Genomic DNA, 24,895 nt, shown 5'->3' with positions numbered 1-24,895 from the left:
ACACAACATGGGCAGCAACCTGGATGGCCTAGCTTTATTGGGACACAGTGCTGCGGTGTCTGTTGAAGTTAAGGGCTGTGGCTGCTCATACTCTCTGAAATCTGAATCCTGAAGCTAAAAACTAGAGTACATCTGTTTACAGTTCTGTCTGTTCCAAAATTAATTTAAATAAATAAATTTGAATCTGGAATCGGATTGGCTTTAAATTAGAATTCTCCTAGATAAAGGGAGAAGAGGAATGTGTCCTTCTAATCTGCATGTCATCAAGAGGGTGGAGGATTGTCTGTGTTTTGTATGTTTCTTTAAAAAAATAGGAGGAGAAGTTTTTATGGGAATCTGCAGCTAGGCCTATAGTGACAGTTACTAAATAATGCATGGGGGGTTTAGTTTTTCTCAAAAAAAGCCCAACTGCTTTCATGTGTTTAGCCAGTTGCACTCTAATATGCCAAGATCAAAAGCTGTTGTTGAAAATCTCCTGTCTCTTTCCCTGATAGGAGTCGGCCTCATGGAGGTTGTCATGGAGCCTGATCTGTGCTGTGGGGAAGAAGCAGCTGCAGCAGTCAGAGAGCTTCAGCTCATCCTGCAAACACTTGGGAGCAGCCAGGCAGTCATGGCAGGTACAGAAGGGGGAAGGGCATGTTCCCTTGTCACCGGTAATTCTCCTGCATTTGCAGGAGCTTTGCAGCTTCTGGTTGTTTTGCTCTGTGGTTGCTTATAATGCATAGCCTTTTCTAGCGGTTGTTTTTACAATCCTCAGAGCCTGTCCTAATATCTGTCGTGCTTCAGGTGTCCTTATGGGCCTGCCTTCCTCTGCAGAGGTTTGCAGTGCTAGATTTTATACTGCCTCACACAGTAATTTTACAGCATAAACCTAGGCATGAAGGGGTGTCCCCGGGGTTCTTGTGGTGTTTCTCCCTGTCTTACTTCATCTTGGATGTCACAGTGCTGCAGCACAGAAGATCTATAGTAAGGATTATTTACAAATATCGGAAGTTATGGGGCAAAGTAGTGGGAGCATGGACCATCTTGTAAGTTGTGTGTCAGGTCTCAGCTAGTCATAAAATGGGTGTAGGCAGTAAGCTTGTGCTGGTGTCCATGGGTGAGATGGAGTAAATGACAGTGCATAGCAGACGTGGGTGCTGGGGTTAATTTAAGAACCAACGACACTGTGGCTTTTACCCTACTTGATCATTACACACATTCACTCTGTCTCTCATCCCCTCCAGCACTGTGTCCACTAGGTCTCAGTTTCCCTTCCCGCTGTGGAGATCACTGCTGGTCTGGGGAGGTGGGCTACAAAATTGAGTTAGTTCATGCTGTGCAGCAGACTTGCAGATACCAGTCTCAGGTGTTAGAGGCCAAGGTCCCTAGGCATCACAGAATCACAGAATCACAGAATGGTAGGGGTTGGAAGGGACCTCTGTGGGTCATCTAGTCCAACCCTCCTGCTGAAGCAGGGTCACCTACAGCAGGCTGTAGAAGACCTTGTCCAGGCGGGTCTTGAATATCTCCAGAGAAGGAGACTCCACAACCTCCCTGGGCAGCCTGTGCCAGTGCTCCGTCACCCTCGGAGGGAAGAAGTTCTTCCTCATGTTCAGACGGAACTTCCTCTGCTTCAGGTTGTGCCCATTGCCCCTTGTCCTGTCGCTGGGCACTACTGAAAAGAGCTTGGCCCCGTCCTGCTGACACCCACCCTTCAGATATTTGTAAGTATCTATTAGGTCCCCTCTCAGCCTTCTCTTCTTCAGGCTGAACAAGCCTGGCTCCCTCAGCCTCTCCTCGTAGTGGAGATGTTCCAGTCCCCTCACCATCCTTGTAGCCCTGCGCTGGACTCTCTCCAGTAGCTCTTCATCTTTCTTGAACTGGGGAGCCCAGAACTGGACAGAGTACTCCAGATGAGGCCTCACCAGGGCAGTGTAGAGGGGAAGGAGAACCTCCCTCGACCTGCTGGCCACACTCTTCTTGATGCACCCCAGGATGCCATTGGCTTTCTTGGCAGCCAGGGCACACTGCTGGCTCATGGTTAACCTGTCATCCACCAGGACACACAGGTCCCTCTCTGCAGAGCTGCTCTCCAGCAGGTCCATGCATTGCTCTGATCTTCGGGCTTCTCCCACGCCTCCAGGATCTCTTTAGACAAGATCACAGCTATCTTTCTGAGGCCACTTCCTCTTTTGGGAACCCCTGCTTTTGGCACCAGGTATTCTTTCTGGAACCTTAAGATCCCGGTTTTCCCATAGGTGATATGCAGAAGCACAGCATGTGATCAGCCTCCTAACTGGTGATTCTGTCTCATGTCTCTGTATTAAATGGAGGATTCAAGTCATGACATTTTTGCTGAGTCCTAGTGTTATCAAAATTTACAACCAGCCCATGGTTACAGCCAGCAAATAGCAGCCTTCTGCTTGAGAGTTTAAAAGTACAGTTTTGGGCATTCACCCTCTTCACACATAAACCCAATTATAAGCTTCCTATTAGTATTCACAATGTAAGCTATATTTTTGCCTGTGACAGTTGGCCTCACTGTTCTGGCAACAGATTCAGTCCATAATATAAGTGGATGCATCTCCTAGAGAATGGAATCAGAGCAGTCCATATACCCAGTAAACGAGATCCAGTAAATTTTGGCTAGTGATGCAGATCTGATTTGATGTAGGGGGAAATAATAATTGCTAGACATTACGTATGTCTCTGAATCTTTTTTCACACTAATGTTACACATGTCAAATGGGGCACAGCTGTTAGCATTAAGCAGCCAGTTTGCTTGCTTCTTCAAAGGCCTGCGTGGATATAGATACATACCATCATTTATCAATACTGAATTTGGCCCTAAGATTGCCATTGGAATTGCATTGTGATATCTTTTATCGCACTGGGATTTCTGACTTTAGAGGAGATTTCCAGCGTTGGGAATATTTTCGTGGAGTACAGTTGGCTTTAAAAGTATTTGGATCTCTTTTTTTCCAACATGGTGTTTTTAGGGGCTTTCTGCTGTGGTTTTCCCTCAACATAATTACTGTCTTTCAAATAAGGGCTTTACATTCTTATATTTTACCTTCATTCTGCTTGTGTGGGCAGTGAAGACAAGTGCCCGGTTTTATCAGGTGTTATTTCATTAACAAAAGTAGATGAAAAGATTATTTCATTGAAAGTGAAAGGAAAAGTAGCTGGACTTAAAGTGGGCTTAAAGGAAAAAAAGGTTTTTAAGAACATTTGGGGCCTCGCTCTCCTTTCACTTATGCCCGATTAACTGCTTTGTCTTGTCACATTGACACCTTCTACATCCAAGCAGAAGAAGGTCGTGTCTCAAAATGAAGCAAGGGCAGGACAAGACTATTCCTGTTTTGGAACAGCTACTCATTTCACCCCAAAGAAGGAGCACATGCAAAACACTTCTCTTGAAAGAGATTTTGGGTCATTCCAGCACCTTTGTCCTTCATTTGCATGTCTGGCAAGACTCTATGAAGACAGAGGAAATTAGTGCGCTATCATCCAACCTACTTTTACAAAGTGTACCAAGGCCTCTCTAGTCAATTTACATCTATTGACCGGAATGGATTCTGAAGCTGTAGACATCTTCACAGGTTTAGCTCTGAGCTATTTTGTGCTCTCTTTAATAATGCTACTGTATCTAACCAGTAAGTGTTTCTTTTCATCTGTATTTGAAATTAAAAAAAAAAATCAATCCCAAAGAGGAAGGCTACAGATGTTTACTAAGCAATATGTGAAAAATGATGTTTCTTTTTAGTGCAACTTCTTATGTTTTTTTATTCCCACCAATTGAATAACTGTGGCAAGCCTTTTCTGCTCAGAAGGGATGTCTTTAGAGGGACAAAAAGTAGAAAGATACAATTGTCTATTACTTGTGGTTGAGTCATTAAAGATCTCTAAGGACATTATTCCATTTTGGACTAAAAGTGCAGGATGCTTTTATATATAACTTTGTATTCAGTTTCAGTTTTTGGCAGCCAGGGAAATTTGGAGCAGGGGGGAGACTGCAGTTTCTTGAAGGAGAGGAAGAAAATTACTAAAAAATATGCACTACTTCTCACATTTTGTCCTTGAGCTGTAAATTTCCAAGAACACCTTAGTAAATCTGTTCAACATAACTGTAAGTTCTTCTGTACTATGGTAAGGTAGTATATATCCATCAAACTGTAATTCCAAAAGGTATTTTTATGCTGTTTTCAGAGGAATGGAAGTTCACAATCCACCTCTTTAAATTACTTGTCTAATTCTGCCTTTTATTTAAGAGCTGTGAATCAGAAGCTTTTTTCACTATATGGCTTAGAGGATCTGTGCTGCACTGCACCATGCAGTTTTCTCTGAGAGGAGTTATGAGCAGCAATTTTTTAAAAAAAGTAGTATTCTCAGAAAATTTTGAATGATTGGAGGCAGAGTCTGAGATAGAATCACAAACAGAATGCTGTGATGAGGTGGTTGTTACTCATTTCTGAACTTACGGAAGCCTGCTATTAATGCTCTGCACATAACATGCAGTTTATTAATGCACGACGAGGTTTTTACTCTAGTTTACAGGGCATACTATTCTGTTGATGAAGTTTCCTTTTACAGAGGGTCAGCTGAGAGTGGATGCCAATGTTTCGGTGCATCAGCCTGGAGAACTTTATGGAGTGAGGACTGAAGTGAAGAATATCAATAGCTTACGATTCCTGGCAAAAGCAGTAGGTAAATGATGGCTGCTTCATTATAGGAGCTCTGTAGGTATTTTATGACATACTGAGTGCAGTAATTTGCCTTAGTGTCCTGACTAGCTTCATCTGAGTGTGCCATCCATGCACCTTGCCCATGAATCCAGAAGTCCCATTTAAGCTCAGGCTGGGGCCTTCAGATTTTGCCTGAGCTACATCACAGGTGTGCCAATTTTCAGTCCTGTCTCCTGGTGGACTTGGACCTGTTCTGTAGTCTTGTTCCCAGTCCTGTCTCTGGACTTGCCTCCTGCTGCTTCTGACTGAACTTCTGGGGCAGACCCTGGACCCAACTCATCCTCTCACCTTGTCTGAGAGCGTCAGTGGATCCTGTTAAGAGCACATGCCTCTGCCCGTGCTGTTCAGACCAGTGGGACTGCACCGGGCAGTGAAGGTGCTGCCTGTACTATGGTCACCCTTGGTTTCTGGCTTGTCCCCCAGTGTAGAGCAGCCTTGGTCTTGCTGCTCCCTGAATGAGTAAATCTTAATATGGGGTACTGTGGGGATAGCGGTGTGTTAGTCTGCAGTTTTCTTGCAGAGGTAACTATCTGCCTGCAAGAAGAATAAAGCAGATGATTCAATGCCTAGTATGCTTACTACTGAAATACGTTAGCAGTAGCTGTGTCCCCCATTGTAGATGATTTCTTTCCACTGAGTACCGTAGGTGTTGTGCGTGAAGTTCAGATGCAGCTTGGATGTGAGCAAGAAGGGATGATTATTACATCTCCAAAGGAAACTCAGCTGGGTGACAGGAAGGTCACTAGGAATGTATGGCTTGGCTGCAGTGCCCTGGAGAAAATGAAAAGATGAGGAAAACACACAAACAAAGAAACAGTGCTGGAGAGAGAGACAGTGACTGATAATTCTGCCTGTAACTACTGCTGTTTATTTCATTAAAGTTAAAACAACAAACTATCCCATTATTGCATAGCAGTGAAATACGAAATAGTGGATTGTACAAAAGCTAACAGTGCAGTGTAACAAGCTTATTTTTTCTTTTGTTTCTGTCAGACTATGAAATACAGAGGCAAATTGAAGAACTTGAAAATGGAGGAACAATTCTGAATGAAACAAGAGCCTTTGATTCCAAGCTTGGGTGAGTTTTATTTTGGAGGAACATCAGAAACAGCAGCTTTAGAGTGGCAGCGATACATAGGGACGTGATCAGGAGAGGTAACGTAGTATTGCTCAACTTCTGTCTTCTAAAGCTAATGTTCGCAAGCATGATCTCCTCACAGGAGACTTGTTGAGGCTTTCTCACTAGAGATTGTGCGCTACATCAAGCAGTGTCTGTGTGAAAATGACTGCCCTCATAGATACATGCATTCTTTGAAGTGGCCTTAAGAAGCTCTGCTGATCTTCATGAAGTGAAGTTTCTCGTTTGTGTTTTTGCCATAAAACTTGCTCTGTGGTGTACCACTTATCACATCTTACTTGTTTCGTTTTTAGGTGCACTTTACCAATGAGAGACAAAGAAGGAAAACAGGATTATCGGTATTTTTATTTCTTTTTAATAAAGTTAACATTTCAAGAACTGATAATTTATTGCATTTCTTGAGTGTAGTCAGTGTAATGAGCATATAAATTTGGTCATCGCAGTGAGTATGTACTGAAAGTTTACCTTTCACTGGAAGGGGAAGAGACCTAGCAAAATCAGTGCTAGTCTGAGCAGTTCAGATCTAGAACTGTGTCTCATCTCTGCTAAAAACCTTTCCCAAAAACCAAGCTGGAGTACCGTAGCTCAGAGTGGCTAAGTTGAAGGTTTACTTTGTGGCCAGTACATGTGTATTCTTAAGGATGCCAGACATAAAATGTAAGAATATTCCGAGTTAAGCATTGCTCCAGCTGTAAAAAATACTGAGGGAAATGGTTTTCGGATAGCAGGCCGTGCCTTTCTGTGCTTAAATGCTGTGATCATATGTCACAGTCACTGTTTGAAAACCCTAACTACTGCTGAAAGGTGTCAGCATTCATAGGCAGGTTTCTACCTTAAGGTCTTTGTAGACTTAATGAAGATGTTACCTCGCTAAGTACTTCTTGCCTTCCACCAGTGAGAGATGACAGCCATAAAACCATGAACAGCCACCCGAGAAGGATTTAGCCAGAGGGCAAGGAGAGAAGGCATGGGTCCTGTTGGGAAGCACTGCTGCTGGGAAACAAGTGCTGGGGCAACTGCAAACCAGCAGCACAGCTGCTTAGTGCCCTAGCATGGGAGGTAATCACAGTGGCGTCTGGATGGCATGGGGAAGAGCAATGCCGCTCAGTGATTGCTGATTGTGCTGGGCACCCCTTCTCCTGCTCTGTGCATGCCTGCCTCCTCCCCTGGTTAGGGCCATCTTAGCGCTGATCCTCCCAGTAGTTCCCTAGCTTTGCATCCCAGAGACAGTCTTGCTGTTACTCCCAGAGTTCACTTCCTGGCTCAAGAATTGTAGTTCTGCAGGAGAACTTTCAGAGTCTCTTAGCTTTGCCATATCTGTGTTGCTGTTAGATCTGCGCATGTTCTACCACTGATCTTACTAGAGCAGAGCAAGGATTTTGAAAACATCCCACAAACTTTAAATCTGCTGTTTAAATTCGTGTTTGCAGAAATGCAGCAACAAAGGCAGTGATCATTTTGTGAATTCCTTATTATGGTAAGGGCTGTCACGAGGCTTATTTAACGAGAATAATTCAAACAAATGCAAAAGAAAATTCATTAAAATCTAGGCAAAACTAGTGAGTCTTAAGATTTTTCAGGTAAAGACCAGAAAGTTTATTACTAATACTAAGATTATGATCAGTATTAAACTGGGTTTTTCAGGTTTTTTGTAACTTACTGCTGCACATTCATTATACATTAAACTTGAAATCTATGTTTAGGCAGATTTGAAATAGAAATTACTACGGTAAATGTAGCAGGTGCCCAATGTCCTTTATTCTGATATTTTTGAATCCCTCATTTGATCATGTAAGAGTGAGGTTTCTGCTTCAATCGCAGTTATTCGAGTGGTTTGAATTTGCCTTCTCTTTAAGGGAGCCTTTTGTTCCATGATGGCACCCTGCTGAGCACAGTAACTTTGCTTTTAGCACAGCATGAGATTTCATCAAGATTTTTGAAGTTAGTCTGGAAAAGGTTACAACCTGCCCAAATTGCTTCTGACAGTTGGCTGTCAATCTGGGTTTTTCCCTGCCAGTCCACTCCCATTTTTGTCCAGATCCACAGTTCATGCTTGAGTGGGTTGTTTCCATATCTATTCTTATTGGTTTTATTGGTTTTTTTAAATTATTTTGGGTGTAGACTTGTTAATTGCCCGTTTTCTATCATCAGCTCTCTGACAATCGGTGGCAAGTACTCAAAGAAAGAAAAGAGAGACTTTGCAGCAGTTCAGGGGCTGATCTCTTACTACTTAACAGTGATATACCAAGTCCTGAATTTTTAATATTTTGTTTAGTTGAAATAGTAATACAACTTCCAGGTGAGTATAAACTGGTGATATTAACTTTATTCCTTGTTTAGCTTCTGACTGAAAATAATTATAAAGGAGTTTTTCTGCATTCTTACTAGGTTTATGCCAGAGCCAAACCTTCCTCCATTGATTCTGTACGATGCAAAATCATTGCCAGCTAATATGAACCATCAGCAAGTGGTAAATATTGATTGGATTCATGAGAGACTTCCTGACCTCCCCAGTGTGAAGAGAGCAAAGCTTGTTGAATGGTATGGGATTCTTCCTGAACACAGCTTCACCTTATTGGTAGGTCTATTGATCAAGTGCTAAAATAAGCCGAGAAACATCAGAGTTGCACGGTCTTTGGAGAGATTTACAAATGTCATATTAACCAGCTGTCAGTTCTCATGGAAATATGTCCAATGCATACTTTGTACCTTGGAGTGATATACATAGAATAGTGGGGAAGAGAAACCATACGCAGTGCACCTAGAAGTGTTTCTTATGCAAGGTGCAGTCAAATAACTGTTACTTAATATTGATCTTGTCTGTCTACACATGGATGCACCCGTGACTGACTGCAGCAAATGTACAACTTCCTGCTGACAAATCCTTGTCTGCAAACACCTGCTCTTGTTGTTGTCTTTGGGTCTGGCACAAGGCTGGGCACATTGTCAGTATTTAACAAATTAATGGACATGTTTTCCTGACTGCAGAAGCAAAACACAAATCTTTCAGCTTCACGTGCCTGTTTATCTGGCTTCCACATTATTTTGAAAAAAACCCAGACTTAGGTAAATACAAAAAATGCCTATAGAACATCAGTTTTTACCTCACAGTGCAATCAGGGATAGATTCAGATGAGGAGGTAAGAAAGAAACGGATGTGGCAAATATATATATAGATAAGGAAGTGACAGAAAAATGTCGTGCCTTCCAAAATTTTTGTAAAGGACTTGAATGCAAACTGCACCATCTCTGTTTGCCAATGATAACTTTGTGGGGGTTGGTATACCCACCCAACATTTCAAAATTTCACAGAGCCAGCTAAGCTAGGACAGTGTCCTGCTTTGGTTACCTTTGTGATTTAGTGGAGACAGAAGGAAAAGGACTTCTTCAGAGTAAGATTCAGAGTGAAACCATAAGTACTTTAAATTGTCCTTTGGAGGAGTTCTTTTACCTGTAAATGAAGGGAGAGCAGTGCACCTAACTTAACCACCTAATATCCCTCCTTTGTGTGTCTGTAGTGTAATGCGCTTGTACAGAAACTGGTTCTACAGAGGAAAAAAAAAAAGGTTGTTTCTTCTGAAGGAACATGTTAGGAAAACTGCTTTTGTGGTGGTGTGCCATTTTAGTGAGGTGCAGATCCCTTACTGTTTAGTGGGCAGGTGAGTCATAAGACTCATCAAAGTCATGAGGCCGTGGTGATAGCATCGAGAGGGGGCACTAGTTCTTACCTTTATATTTCATTGTATAAGCTGCAAAAAGTGGTTTCACAGTCAGTATTCCTGTCCATGCATGCATTTTTTCACATCAACGTATTTCTCACATATTCAAATAAACAGAGGTGAGAAGGGTAGCTAGGTCCTAAAACCTTTTTTCTGACTTTTTTTTTCTTCCCCCTCACAGCTGCTTGCTCATTTCCCCCCACCAGTGCAACAGAGAAGAGAATAGGAAGAGCAAAAGTGAGAAGACTCGTGATTTAAGATAAAGACACTTAAATAAGTGGAGGAAAGAGGAAGGGAAAAACCCCAAAGTGATGCAAATGCAATCACTCCCCACCTCCCACAAGTAGACTGATGCCCAAGCAGTCTCTGACCAGTGACAAAGACAGAATCACAGAATCACAGAATAGTAGGGGTTGGAAGGGACCTCTGTGGGTCATCTAGTCCAACCCTCCTGCCGAAGCAGGGTCACCTAAGCAGGCTGCACAGGACCTTGTCCAGGCGGGTCTTGAATATCTCCAGAGAAGGAGACTCCACAACCTCCCTGGGCAGCCTGTGCCAGTGCTCCGTCACCCTCAGAGGGAAGAAGTTCTTCCTCATGTTCAGACGGAACTTCCTCTGCTTCAGTTTGTGCCCATTGCCCCTTGTCCTGTCGCTGGGCACTACTGAAAAGAGCTTGGCCCCGTCCTGCTGACACCCACCCTTCAGATATTTGTAAGTATCTATTAGGTCCCCTCTCAGCCTTCTCTTCTTCAGGCTGAACAAGCCCAGCTGCCTCAGCCTCTCCTCGTAGTGGAGATGTTCCAGTCCCCTCACCATCCTCGTAGCCCTGCGCTGGACTCTCTCCAGTAGCTCTTCATCTTTCTTGAACTGGGGAGCCCAGAACTGGACAGAGTACTCCAGATGAGGCCTCACCAGGGCAGTGTAGAGGGGAAGGAGAACCTCCCTCGACCTGCTGGCCACACTCCTCCTAGTGCACCCCAGGATGCCATTGGCCTTCTTGGCAGCCAGGGCACACTGCTGGCTCATGGTTAACCTGTCGTCCACCAGGACGACCTCCCCCGAACTCCCCTTGCCTCAGTTTTCTGTGTTGAGCCGGGCCTTACGTGGCATGGAATATCCTCTTGTCAGCTTGGGTTAGCTGTCTAGGTGGTGTCCCTGCCCGACTTCGTTCCCACCCCGCAGCCTACTCGCTGTGGAGGGCAGAGTAGGGAGAAGAGAAAGTACTGCTCAGCACTGCTTTAGTCACAAATACAAAATGCAGCACCCTCTTAAAATAAACTCCATCCCAGCCAGACCCAGTACGCCCACTTCTTTCACTTGGCATCAGCCCACTTCTTGCGTGTTTCAGTTTTGAAGGTATTGATGGCTTCCGCTGTGGCATTTTTGTCTCTTGTCAGCTAGCCCTATATATTTGCCTCATCAACTGCCCTTTCTTTCCAGCTGTTCTCTGAAATCCACTATTGCCTTTGCTTTTTCTCTTTAACTTTTTTTTGTTTTTGCAACGTGTAAGACAATTAACGAGCTCCAAGCTGAAATTTGGGATTCAGCTTGTAATAAGATAATGCATCTATTTGAATGCATGAAGTGAATGCGTTCTTCATTGCGGGTCTTTTTTTATTGTGCATTAGAATGTCAGCGTGTGTACTCTCCATAAAAGTTGCTTGCCTGTTCACTGGGAGACCAGTTAACCTTAATTCATCTGAAAACGGTGTGTCCATTGCTGTGTTAAGCTTACATCAGAAGTTGCAGAAGATTGCTGATAGGGCCAGATGCACAAATCTAATGAGCATTCTTTCAGGTTAGAGCGCCCAGGAGTGCTCATTAAATAAATGGCAGTGGTAGAGGGATGACTCTAAAATGCAAATTCTCTGTTCTGCACCAACTTGTTAGAGAAAACATTATGTGCCAAAGTTATAATAAAACAATACCACACTTTAGCATGCAAGTTAGTTTCTGAGCTTGCTTCATGAGCTTTATTCTCAGATACAATAGCTGCCTGTACGTACTGCAGTATTAAGAATCTGAGACTCCTGCTTTGTCTAATTACAAGATGTACTGAAATAGAAGGGGAATGTTACCTATTAATATATTTGTATGTGAAATTTCTTAAGTGTAAGCTGCTACATTTTTGGCAGTTTTGTATAAATTGCAAAAACAGATGAAGTTTCTGATTTTCTTCATGCAGAACCCTTCTTATTCATAAAGATACAATTCTTTGAGTCACGTTGACTCCACGGTATTCAGGTACTCAATTTCTGCATGCAGTTTCTACTTTGCTGTGTGAACTGGTAGGCTGGCAAATACTTCAGTCAAGAAGGATCTCTGCTAACTTTGCCGGTTGTCATACTTTTGTCTTGCTACATAAGATGTATTGGCATAGACCTGAAGTTTTGTTTTCAAAAAGCATGCTGAAGTCAGGGGAGGTCCCACCAAAAAATAGATCAGTTGTCACAGTGCAGCATTAGAAAAAACCAGTCTGATCACTTCCTTTCTCATCTGAATTCCAAATCTTCATGTGCATTTACTGTTCTCTGCATACTCGGATAAAAGTGGCAGTTCCACTCGGGCTTTGGCTTATTGCTTTAGTGGAACATTTACATTGGTGAATCTTTCAAACAGTCGGAAGTGGGATGCTGTAGGAGTTAGTTTTGGCCATTTTGTTTATGACGTGCTGTCCTCATACATGTTAGTGTGCAGGTGACTTTATGCTTATTTTTAGAACTTAAATCATTTTATAAGAAGCTGTAGGAAAAAGTTTGAACTTTTTTTGATGGCTCTGCTTGTCTGCTTTAATAGGCTAGATTTTCTGGTTTTTTTCCCTGACAATCTTGCACATTTTTGCAGCAGTTGTTACCTCACAGTTGGTCGTTGTGGGAACTGTGATGGTGAAAATGGGAATGAGAAGGTAGAAAATGACATTTTTATTTGTTAACATTGATGTCATTTTCTTCTTGCAGTTCTTTGGGAAACATTATTGGTCTTTAAAAGCATAAGTTTGCATTACAGACCCAATGTCCCTAAAGATTGTACCCCTGGTATTTTGTAAAATAATGTATTGTTTTAAACTTTTTTTTAAAACCATCTAAAATCACTCCACCACTAGTTTTTTTGACATCTCAGTACTATTAAATGATCATTTTAATCCACATTTAAGAAAGAAATTTGCATCTGGTTGAGATATTGGTATGTCAGATTTCATGCCATTGAGACTCTAATGAGTAAGTTACAGCATATTTGGTGTGTAATGGGAGCATCGAGTGGGCCTGGATCACAGACACCGTGCTGGAATTCCACATTTCTGGTTTTCCTTCTATGAAGATTAAAACATGTTACTCAGAATTAAGTGAGAACAGCTGGTTAGAGTTCCTGTAAACCAGCATGTTAGAGTGTGCAGTGGTTTTCAGCTCCCACCTATTGCAAGGGACAGAGGGGAGGGTGTGTTGGTAGTTGGAGTGAATTTAGCATAAAGACAGTTGACCAAAATGCGGAACAAATTAAAGTCAAATTCAAGTAGTACAGTATGTAAAAATTGAAGTTAATCAAGTCATGCCTGCATTTTTTTAATATGGCAAGAAAATAAGGAAAAAGTTTAATTTCTGTCAGTCATTTTGATGTTTTGACATCCTGCCGTATTCATTTCAGTCTAGCATTGCTGGGTTTTCCTACTCTTTGGCTACAGAAAACGACAGTCACTTTAAAAATCTAAAACAAAATGCAAAGAAATTTTGGGGAACGTCTATTTTTATGTGCACAAGCCGTGAGTATGGGGTTCGGTACCTGGAAGCATATGTAAGTCTGTCTGTCCGAGTATTCCTGGGCTTTTCTCCTCTTGCTGCCTGGAAATCATCTGATCAAAATGTGAAGGCTGGGTATGTTTGTCCTTGATTTTCAGAGGTCTGGCAGCAGGGTCAGAGCTGTAGCTCCAGCCAGGCTGTTGGTATCCAGAAATGTGAATGTGCCCACTGCCGGAGATACGCTCTCTAGCCTATACGTGATGAAAGCGTTGGACGTGCTGTGTCTTGAGGTGTGTAGCCTGCATTCAGGCGTGTGGCATCCGCAGACGTTGTTTTCGTGTGCACAGTGTTGTAGCTAGACGTACTCTGCCTGGAGAGTTTGTAAAACCATCTGCAGGATGTGTGAAGAAACCAGCATTTGTACGTGCTCACTTTTTCCTACCTAAATTGGACAGGTGTTTTTGTGGAAGGGAACCCGCTGTTTAAATAATCAGTGTTTGTTTGTGGTAATGAATCCTGAGGTGAATTAGAAAAAGCACAGTATTTAGTAATGCATCATTTTAGTAATTCCACTTAACACACACGCAGGTTTTAATCAAGTTTACTGTACTTTGGTAATCATGTCATTCCCTTACTGTTTTTTTTAAGCCAAATTTGTTCCTCTTAGTCTATTTAGCCGTAGATTTTACATTATTTGATTACAAAGTAATGCTAGTTAAATTTGTAAGAACACTAGGAAAGAAGGGAATTATGTCTGTGTGTATTACAAAGATAAATAAGGGGAGTTACAAGATTTGCCTTGATTCACAAAAGACTTCAGTGGCTTTCTGAGGCTGAGAACTTGGTTTCTTTGCTCATGGTCTGAAAGTAAAGGGGACAGGTCTGATTTTTGTCACACCAGTTTTACAGCACATCAACCACACAATCTAAGTACATTTTGTTCTGTTTCACAGAACAGAGAGCAGTAGTCTGCAGTCTTCTCAAAAGCCGAACATCATTACCAATGAAAAATGTGGTATCTGGAGCTGTTGGAAGTTTGTATTGTGAAAGTTTTGAGGAGGAAAGTCTAAAATTCTGCATTGCAATGGTGACAAATTTGTTTTAGAAACAAGGGCAAATGAAACTGTTTTGATAGGACCGGAAGGTCAGGCTTTGGTTTAGTGTGTACCTGCACTCTTCTTGCTCAGAACTGCTGGGAGATCTGGCTGCAGTCAGTATGTGCTTGGAAAATGTTTTTGCTGTGATGACAGTGTACTTAGAATAGCTCCTTGGCTGTCTCTAAACCTTTACCTCTCACAGCTTCGGAGAGCTGACTTGTCCTCCTGTCCATTTATGCCACACACTGCAGAAGTCCAGTGGCACTCTGGATTTGGACTCCTCCTTCAAAAAGCAGGAGCTGCCACTTAATATCTCTTCAGCAGACCTAATGAGTTCTGTGCCACAGTTAAAAGATTCATCAGTGCCTTGATTACAAACAGCACAGCATTCAACAGACTGTGCCGTATCTGTTCTTCTAAAAACAATCTCAGATTTCACTTAGGCTATAAATTGAATCCCCTACTGTCATACCTTCTGAGCATTTAGGGTGCTGTGGAAAAGCTTACATAGCTTCTCTGAAAAAACTAGAAAAATAAAACCCTGCTTCTTACAGTGTGACCTTTCCGTATCATTGAAGGGTGAATGCAAGCTAAACTTACTCCTTCAATCCAAAATAAATGGAAGCGATTGCAAGATCAAGAGTGAAATATCTGTAGACAGTTTTGGGAAAAATCTCTTCTTGGTAAAAGGCAGCATGACAGCCTGTTAGCTGGGAGTTTATATCTTCTAGCATTATACGTACTTAAGACACATGAGAAGATGAGAAAGCTTCTCCCCAAATGCTAATTTTAAGGAGGAGTTAGGAGAAGAAAGATCACTCATTGATTGGAAGTCCCACTGAAACACACAGGTTGGCAAATAAGCTGTATGTGCCTATTCTAGACATAATGTGGCTTGTTTGCTGTTACGTTAATAAAATTACTCCAAAGTCTTGTGACTTTGCAATGAATTCACAAAACCAAGTTCACTTTAGGATTGATTATTTATACTCTGGATGTAATTGTATAATTAATCATGTTTGCACTCTGGTATCTTTCTGATGCATTTAACTTTTCTTAAAACAGAACGAAGACGGATTAACAGAATTCTTTGAAAATGTGGTAAAGCAGACCCAAATGAAGCCAAAGAGAGTGATCGGCTGGATTCTAAATGACCTGCTCAGTTATTTGAAACAACATTCCCTTACAGTAAAGGAAAGGTCAGGCTTTTTGATAACTAGAATGGTGAAACAAAAGTGATCCTTTTCTCACGCACCATGAACAGTATTGTGTCACTCCATTGCTCGCTTCTGCTTTAGTCGTTATCTGTGGAGTTTGTTACGCTAGGCACTGCTGTGTAGACCTTGCCGCTGGCATGCTGAACGAAGTTAACTGAACACCTTGCAGAGAGAAGCACCACGTAGTTCAGAGTCTTCCTTCTTTGGAATGTGACAATGGTAAGACATAGTCAGGCTATCAATACCAAAGCTGAGTATAGGGTGTCGTGAAGAAAAATAGTACCTTCATGCTAAACTGTGTGATCTTTAGGCAAGCAACAGCAGCCTAGATACATTACTGCACCTTATTCGGTGAGGTAACCTCTGCCCCCTTTTTCCCTAGCCCAGTCAGTTCATTTCTCCTGGCTGACCTTCTGAACCTTCTAGAAAAAAAAGAAATTTCTTCTACAGCAGCAAAGCAGGTAAGTGCCTTTTTAATTTTACTGTACTGTGAATCTGTAGCTGCTTACTCCATTCGCGTAGCAATTTTATAATCAGTGTGTACCAGTACGTCGAGTGTTGTAAAAGGACGTTATTTAGAGTGTTGATGAAGGATAAATTCCGTGCCTGCTATGTACATACAATAGATGAAAATGGCTTGCGTGTAAATAATTTCACAAATAACATCTGCGTATTCAGTGTTAGAAGGGGGCGCAAGCCAAACAGTAATTTAAGCAATGTGAACTGAAATCAGTTCAATAAATCCTGGTTCTGAACAGACTGGACACTAGATTTCAATTTCACAGTTCGAGTCAGACCGGAGTGAAAGCTCAGTGGGAGCCAATCCATGACTTGCAGGTAAGCTGAGAGTCTCAGTTACTAGGTACTAAGGCACAGTAAGGTCTGCTTTCCCAAGCAATGGCATGTGGGAAAGGATGTAATTCACCTGAGCGTAGTCACAAAAAGAGTTCTGCTTTGGTGTACCCTGAGTCAAAAGTGGATGGGTCTGGCCTTTCTTTTATGTTTGCTGCTTTGAGCAAGTGCTGTCATGGACCCCTCGGGCAAGTACTGATGGTAAAGCTAGTTTCTCCCTCTTTTTAAATATCATCTTGCTTAGGACAGTCTGAAAAATCAGCTTTTGATAATTTGTATGTAAAACTGTGAATTTCTAACAATGGGTACGGTGACTGCAGTGTCTGTAGACAAACTTTGGAGGTTTTTTGTGATAGGGAATGATCTGTCATTCACCTTAAATTGTTGCCAGCTCATTTACGTGGAATGGATGGTCTTTTCAGATTAATTATTATCCTCTAGGCAAGTACATTAGATGACTACTTCTTCTCAGGCCTTCATCAGTGCAACTGTTAATGAAGATATTTAACGTGCCTTTGACTGCTTTCAGGCTTTTAACGCTCTGAAGTACGCAAGGCGGGTTTCCATCTTTCTAGCACATACTGATTTAATCCAAGTACAACTTTGGAATAGTGTTGAAGTCAGTTCATTTTTTTTTGCATGATTATAAGCCAAGTGTAACTGTTGCAAATGTAGCTCTTTACCCTACTTGGAGACACTTAAACTTCTGGTTTGTTGTTTTCTTTTTTGGAGATGCTTGTGGTTCTTAATTAATTAAGTTGGTCTTGTCGTTGGTCAGCTGTGAATAGCCAGCTGCATAGGACAGGCATCACAAATAAGGATTGAAGTGCCTGACTTCAGGCATGTGCATTTGGAAATTTTGGATTGGAAAAGTAAAAGCTTCAAAAAGGAGATAAAGTATTAATAGGAAAAGCATTGGAATGCAGAGTGGTTCAGTGCCTGCGGGGTTTTGGCACACCCATCAGTTTGGTGTCTGCATTTGAAAGGGAAGTTTCAGACCTCCAGGCTTAACTCTGGGCTTCCTTCTGGAGGTAGAGACAGGGTACTAATGCTCTTCTGTGGGAGTTTCTTGCCTTGTGATACATTTGTGTGCCAGCACAAGGGGTTATGAAATGTCAAGAATTTCAGAGATGCTTTTCTTGTTTAATTACCAGCTCCTTGTAATGTGCGTGTTGTCCTCGGTGTTCTGAAATTGGACACAGAGAAATAACAGTACTGTTTGCCATCACTGAGTGATGCTATCAAACTGCAGAAACATTGCCACATTTAGAAAAGTATTTTGGTTGCCTGGATGTCAGAAGAGTAACAAATGTTTATAACAATTCTCAGCAGTAGGCAGAGATACTGGATGGCCCGAGGGCAGAAAGGGCTATGTATACACAGCGGCAGATGAATTGGAGTGCTTGGGGTGGGGGAGAGTGAACTGCAGCGGTAGAGGCAGATCCAACGAGAACGGACGGAAGGGTTCGATGGGGTGAGCGCACAGACATGCGTACACGCACATGCTCGCTGCAGGAAGCTGTGAACACTCTAAATTTTTTAAGAGGTTTTGTGTTCAATCTCTGCTGTATAAGGCACTAAAACACCGGCAGATGAAAGCTGTGAGCCCTGATTATAGACACGGAACATTGTATGGTAGGATGCGTATGCCAAGGAAGGGGCACTGAGTGCTTACATAATTACCACTTAGGTAATTACAGAGCTCATGCCCAACTTGCCATCAAATATAGCATCCTACTCCAGAGGTCTCCGAAGCAGTTTCAGACTGGCCTGTCTGTGTGAAGGGGAGCAGCTCCCGGCATGCAGGGCTGTGGGGTGAGCGTGTCCGTAGCAGGGGACCTGCACTGGCACGTGCTGTGGCCCACCCCAGAGGCAGGGTTTTGAAGCCTGCGCTGGGAGGTTCCGGTGCTGCTCACCCAGGGCTGAAGCCAGTCTGGTAGGTCATGTGCCCAAGATAGGGCCTCGGTCCTCGCTTGCAGGGCTGGCAGTGAGTATGTCTCTGGCATAAGGGGCCTGCCTTTGAGTTATGGCACGGTGGGAGGAGGCCAGTTCCTGGGCTGGGGAAGCACAAATGTGCCCCTGCTGCTGAGAGCCATGCTGGAGCAGCTCTGTGTGGACACACTTGTCACGTGTTCGTTGGGGATCTGTAGCAGGGTACGGAGCAGAGCAGACCCCAGGTCTTGTTTGCTTCTGCAGTTGCGTAGGTCACCCACATAGGAGGAACTTCAGACCCACTTGGCACCCCAGCTTTAAAGTAGATAGCAGAGAAGGGAGTACACAAACCTAAACAGAACCATCTGCTTTGACAATTACGGCTATGCCATCTGGAGGACTGGACCCAGCCTGCCCCTCACTTTTGTCAGAAGCTGAGGGCAGCTGCCAGACATCGAGGCTTTCCATCACTGGAAAGGAGGGGTGCCCACAGGGCTGACTCGAGTGGTACTGCCTGCTGCTTCCCTCCCACCCTTGGCAGCAGATCACCGCAGATAGGGTTTCCAGTTGGAGCATTCTCAGGCACAGCAGTCAGCTGGCACGTTTGCCAGTTGCAAAATGTTTGATATGATGCCCGTGGCAGCCAGACGTGTAAGTCCTGATTAATTCATCTCGACCAATGGTTTGCTGCTATGTCTGTGTAGGTAGAGATCGCAGAACATCATTAAAATCTAATCACACTCAGGGAAGGATCAATAGTAGAAACTACCAAGATTTCAGTAATGGAAATGAGGCCCGAGATTCTCCTTTTGGCTCTGGAGACTTCATAATTTGATCCTCCTGTTCTGGTGCAGGCAGTTTGTGTAAATGAGTTGAAATCATTTTTTAAACTGCTTTCTTTAGATTCATACTGCTTGCCAAGTGGAGAAACACATTTTTAAATGTGCATCTTTGACAGGTCTTGGCCACATCTCTTCCTGCTTTCCTACATACCTGTAAACAAGTAAGGGCCTTGATGACATTGTTGCTCTACTAGCTAAGTGGAGATGCTTGTTACCAAATTGAAAGGTACACATGATGCAGATGTCACAGGGAAAATCTGGTGCCTTCGGGGTTTCTCATGGGCAGGCTTTTCTTAGTGCCAGGAGGCGTTTGGCACAGGAATAGCCGGGAATCAGAGCTGGATCTCTGACTGTCAAGCTGTCCTGCCCCTGATCTAAGTCAGCCTGATGTATGAGTTACTCCCGGGTAACTCTGCCATGGTTGGCTGCATAGATTTTGTTTGTTGCAGATTTTCCCCTCCTGCAGCCCATGGCATCCAACTTGAATACATACGAAAGTCCTAAAAATCGCATCTGGCTTTTTCTGGGAGAGCAATACGGCTTATCCACTGTCCAGCCCCTGACTGGTGCGGCGCTTCAGGCTCTCCAGGGTGTTTTGCTATGGGCTGCGCTGTGCGAAGAGGACAGGGCTCCTTTCGAGGGGTGATGTCCCGGCCCGGTGCCTCGGGAGGCCTTGAGGACAGAAAGCTTCCTGCCTGGTCCCTCAGGGAGTAGCGGGAGGGGGCTCCCAGGGTAGCGATGGAGCACAGCCAGAAGAAGGCAGGCAGCTGCAGACAGGTTGTATCTCTGTTGGATGTGTTTCTGTCTAGGGGTATTCCAGGTAGCACTGGCACAATGATTTTTAAGTGCCGCGCTAGAAGGAAGATCTTGCAGAAGACATCGTATACTGCACTGATTTAGATATAGACAGCTGAAAGCTTTACTTACAGCGGTTGTAGCTCTGGCTGCTTATCAGTAACTTTAATACCGTGATCTGCCTTTAACCCTCTCACAGGGAATAACCCAGGTGTAGCCGCCACAGTTCAGCTGCATGCCTTCGCCCTCTCTGAAGGGTTCCAGCAGTGGAGAGATCCCACATAAAGCTTTGGGGTACTGCTGGCAAACAAATCTCCTCTTGCAGGAATTCTGTTAACGCACGGTTCTTAAATGCCTGTGGTGGCTACAAAACTGTTTAGCTGAAGGTCTTTTGTACCAGAAAATTCTTCATGCTGAAGAAAATTGCTGGTGTAGTTACAATACCATCCCACGTGCTTCATTTTTCCCGAGTTGTCTGGCTGCCCTGCTAAATATTTAACATGCAGTTCAAATGCCCCTTCTCGTCTCCCCATCCCAGCCTCTGCCTCATCCTACAGTGAGTATTTAATGCTGGAATTTTGAGGTGACATCCATTTCCATACTGGTACACAGCAATGGCCCAAACATACAATTACATCTTCAGCTCAGGATGGAGCACCAGCAGCTGTTTTAATAAGGGTTTTCTTTCTCTCCTCCCACAGCTCTGAAATAAGAGCAAAGGGAATACAGAAAATGACTGCCTAAGGAAATTGGTTTTTTATAAATGTTCTCTTCTCTCAAGTTTATTCCAGGGCAATAGCCCTGCTACAGCGCAGAAAGACACACCAGCATTAACAAGCGATTATTCCGGAGGCCTGGGTTTGCCCAGCATTCCAGTACTTGGAGGTGATGCATAGGTGGGCTGGAGCTGCGGCGTTCATTCTGCTCGGCGCTATTTTTCTTCAGCTTTGTCACACGTATCCTCGTTACAGCTTGCTGATGAGGACTGGTAATGGGATGAGTTACCTGGGACTGGACTTGGTACAACAGTCAGCTAATAGTCAGTTCCCCGGCAGAGACATTGCTCATGGAAATGCCTTTCTTTACTGCTCTCGGGCAGTTCCTGTGAATAATGCGAGACAAGCTGCGAGGGCTGCCTTGCAGTCAGTGCCGGGCTTTGCCGTGGTGCCCCCTCTCCCAGCGAGGGAGCAGCGGCTCGGTGGATGGGGGCTGCGCTCGGCAAACTTCTCTGAAGAGGGACCACCACTGGTGGCAGCGGGCAGCTCCCGGTACTGCGGTGGGCTGCGGAGCGCCGGCTGCGAACCATTAACCTGCAGTGAGCAAAAACGCTTTGTCTTATTTCAGGATGCAGAAGAGGAGGGAGGGTACAAGAGCTCTTTCAGCGAGGCACAAAGGATCAAATTGTGGGTTTGTTCACGTTTAGACAATCTGCTCTTGCTTTAACTAAAACCTGGCTGCGTGGATCAGTAACTGAAAGGCTGCAGGTAAACAACGATGCTACGTCAAGACACTGACCTTCGCTGCTCACTGTGATTTTCAGGTGCTTGCGGAATTGTGGAAGGGAGAAGGGAAGACTCCTCTTGAAATTGTGAAAGAAAAGAAACTTGTACTGATCCAGGATCAAAAAGAGCTTGAACAGATCTGCCAGGCGGTGATTGATGGACGAGAAAATGAGGTGATTATGATGGTGCTGGGAAGCTTGTGCACTGTGGCAGACTGTGGCACTAAAAAGGGTGTTAAAATGGCCTTTTTTTTCCCCTTTTGATTGGCATTTGAGCTCCAGAGCCAGTATAGCAGCATTAAAGCTGCCGCTCAGATATTATCAGGCTTTTCTTCTCCTTTCTTATTGTACTGAGCAGTTGTTTGGAAATTGAAGCATACACAAACTGATCAGCAGAAGAAGTTACCAGCCTGGCTAATGTGCTCCATCATTCTGAAAGACCGTAAAAATGTAATGCAGGAAGGCAAAACTGTGGGCCCCTGTCCCTCTTCAGCTTTACTGCCATTAACCCGACCTGGCCCCCCGGCCACAGAACACTGATCATTATGTCATCTGTTGCGATATTAGGGCAAGCCCGTTAAACTGTTCTGAAGCTGCAGATGGAAGTTATCTGCCAGCAAGGCATATATTAGTTACGGAATTAGAGGCTGTATCAGAGGCTGGCAAGACAAAAATTCTGCTTGCATCTGTCTCTTCGCCATCGTCTCTCCTTGTGCTGCCAAAGAGAGGGGTCTAGCTGGCTCTCCTGCCTGACAGTGTCTGTGGGGTGGGGAGGGGCCGGACCCCCGGGGCAGCGGCAGCCGTGCCTCCAGCTGCTGTGCTGCAGGGCTCTGGCAGCAGCACCCAGGCTGCAGTGGGAAAGATGGGGTTTGGGCTCTTCCCCGTCTCCTTGGAAGGACATGCCTGCATGGCTCATCGGTCTAACAAGGTCCGAGCGGGGAAAAAGGGAGAAAAACCCTTGTTGATCATGAAGGCGAGGAGTGGGAAGGGATCCTGACAGAGTCTAAGATCTGTTTTATAAAAAGCAAAACGAAAACAAGTGCTTCTGTGTTCTCTAGAGCAAAAATGTAAAAGCAGACGTGAACAGCTTACTTCTAATATAAACATTGTCTAGGTACATTTGCCATTTGGAAAAAAACATTAACATCTTTTGAGAACAATACCACCCACCCCAGATCTCATTGGGGGATGCTAACAGCTCTGCAAGAGCTTTTGATAAAGAAAATGAGCTTGCAGTAGGTCGGCGTGACCTCCATCAGACTGACTCATTTGCAGAGGCTGATAAAAGTGCTGCTGTATTTTCAGACTGGGACGGAAGCAGAAGTGTGGATAGAAAGAACATTAGAACTGATGGGGAAGCGCAGAAGCCAAAGGTCCATAACTGCTCTCCCATTTCAATAATAATGCTTTCTCTGAGAATGTAATTCCTCTCTGTTTTCCACTGTTTTAGTCAGGCCAGATGCAGTAGAATGGCCTCACTTCCCTACTTTTTCAGGTCATCTTGGAGGCCTGTAATTGACTGCTTTAACTTGCTGCGGGGGAAGTACACCTTGCTTTTTGATAGTAACTTTCTTTAAAATGAACTACCTTGTAAACAGCTGCTGAGGGCAACACCGGGCACTGTAGGGAAACACAGTGTCTGGATTGCACTGCACTCCACCCAAGACAGGTAATTCCCAGCAGATCAGGAGTAATGAGTCATTTCCATATTGTGACATGACAGAGAAGATTTTAGACTGCCAATAATTTGGATACCGTAACGAGTAGCAATATTTGCATTTGTGCTTGGTATTGGCACAGCGGGTGGTTCATATGTTTGCAATCCTTCCCTTAATATCTGTAAATACGACATCCTGCTTAATTGAAGCTATTGTGTTTTGCCCAGTAACTGTGACAACGTAGCGAATGTCTTCCCTGCCACGCAAACACCACGAAGGCCAGAGCTTGTCTTTCAGCGGTAGCATCTCCTTTAGAAATGCCCAAAAGTGAAATTCCCAGTGCTTTTTCCAGTGTCTTTACTTAGCTTTTAAATATGGCCCTTGCTACTGTGCAGGTGATTGTGCATCAAACACTAGCTGTCTGATAGGAGGTCATATTTCTGATCAGTTAATTAATTGCTGTGTTGCAAAGGATTCCTTGCTTAAAGGAAGTAACATGCTGTTACAAAAACACCTACGTCTGCGCTTGAAGGACCTCACAAGCATTATCAAATAGATTGTGATTTGATGCCAAATAGTTGTTATAACTGAGCAGTATGTTGAGTAAAAAGGTGGATCCTATTAGCAAGCAGCAGCCAGTCTCATTTTCCTGGCTCTTTTCCAGAAAGTCGCTGTTCAAGTTGCATATGCTGTTAAAATCCAAAAGCATTGTCTGACTTTCTCAATAAGAGGAGATCTTTCTGTTAGTTGTAAGGCCTTGCTGCTGCAGGGACTTGCTGTTGTCTCCTGGGAACAGAGCAGGCACTTATTGCAAGGCTGAAGGCAGTTTTTATAAATAACCTCTTAGCCCAAAATAGGGTATTCTACCACAGTCGTCTAAAGGACAAAAATATTCTTACCTTGGCTGTGAAAGAGTGAAAATGTCCAGGTTTACTGTAACAGCGGTGTCTTTGGTTTTTTTCTTTAAAGGTTATAGCAATAAAAGCAGGAAATCGAAAAGTTCTAAATAAGTTAATTGGCCTGGTACAGAGAGAAACACAAGGAAGATCCAATCCTGTTCTGGTGAAGCAACTGTTAGAGAAGAAGCTGTTGGAGTAGCCACAAGAGAAAACCGCCCATGGATCTACAGACCTGGTTCTGCTGGTTGGCTGCAGACAAACTGTGGTGCCTCCTTGTGCCTCACCAGGGTTACTGGTTGCTCTTCAGGCACGATCACGTCCCAGCCTGCCCCGCACGCTCCAGCCAAAGGCAGACAAGCAAAAGAACAGCAGGAGTCAATACCATCGTTTGCACCTCCCTTTGTTCCGTGGGGCATCTGGAAATGCGATTTCCACACAGCCATGGGAAAGAAGCTGCTCCCAGAGGCGTCCGTGAGTACGCAGAGAGCGGAAGCCGTATTAGTTAGTTTTTAATAAAGCAAGTGGAAACTCGGGTTTTCTAGCTGCCTTTTTGTGAGAAGGGAAATTCACAGATACTGAACGCAAAATCTGACGATGCAAACTAGTAACTGACTGTAAATTAGTGTGAGCACACTAGTAACAATGATTAAAACACCTAGCAGTAATTGATGATGGGATGTGCCTCCATGCCTAGCAGAAGGGAAAAAAACCGTCCACTGCTGTCATTATTCTTCTTTCCTGAGGGATGGGGCTAGGATGAAGTCAACGGCTGCTGGCAAGCACA

General features: G+C 43.8%; 1 protein-coding gene across 4 annotated transcripts in view; it reads left to right on the top strand.

The window, feature by feature from the left end:
• Nucleotides 1-24,642, top strand: part of GATB (glutamyl-tRNA amidotransferase subunit B) — a 43,399-nt gene extending 18,757 nt beyond the window's left edge. For 3 of the 4 annotated variants that reach the window (XM_075421558.1, XM_075421557.1, XM_075421560.1), the window contains 10 exons: nt 495-617; nt 4,576-4,689; nt 5,721-5,805; nt 6,159-6,203; nt 8,254-8,443; nt 13,477-13,608; nt 15,481-15,614; nt 16,015-16,093; nt 21,594-21,728; nt 24,182-24,642. In XM_075421558.1, coding sequence (XP_075277673.1) covers nt 495-617; nt 4,576-4,689; nt 5,721-5,805; nt 6,159-6,203; nt 8,254-8,443; nt 13,477-13,608; nt 15,481-15,614; nt 16,015-16,093; nt 21,594-21,728; nt 24,182-24,310 — 1,166 coding nt within the window. In that variant the 3' untranslated portion in view covers nt 24,311-24,642. The remainder of the gene's footprint in view (nt 1-494; nt 618-4,575; nt 4,690-5,720; nt 5,806-6,158; nt 6,204-8,253; nt 8,444-13,476; nt 13,609-15,480; nt 15,615-16,014; nt 16,094-21,593; nt 21,729-24,181) is intronic. The other variant, XM_075421559.1, reaches the window with a different exon arrangement.
• Nucleotides 24,643-24,895: the final 253 nt, after the last annotated feature.

This window comes from Opisthocomus hoazin, chromosome 5 (assembly GCF_030867145.1).
Source record: "Opisthocomus hoazin isolate bOpiHoa1 chromosome 5, bOpiHoa1.hap1, whole genome shotgun sequence".
Classification (NCBI taxonomy): domain Eukaryota; kingdom Metazoa; phylum Chordata; class Aves; order Opisthocomiformes; family Opisthocomidae; genus Opisthocomus; species Opisthocomus hoazin.
The sequence above is the reverse complement of the archived record's forward strand: the minus strand, read 5'-3'. Positions and strand labels throughout refer to the sequence as shown.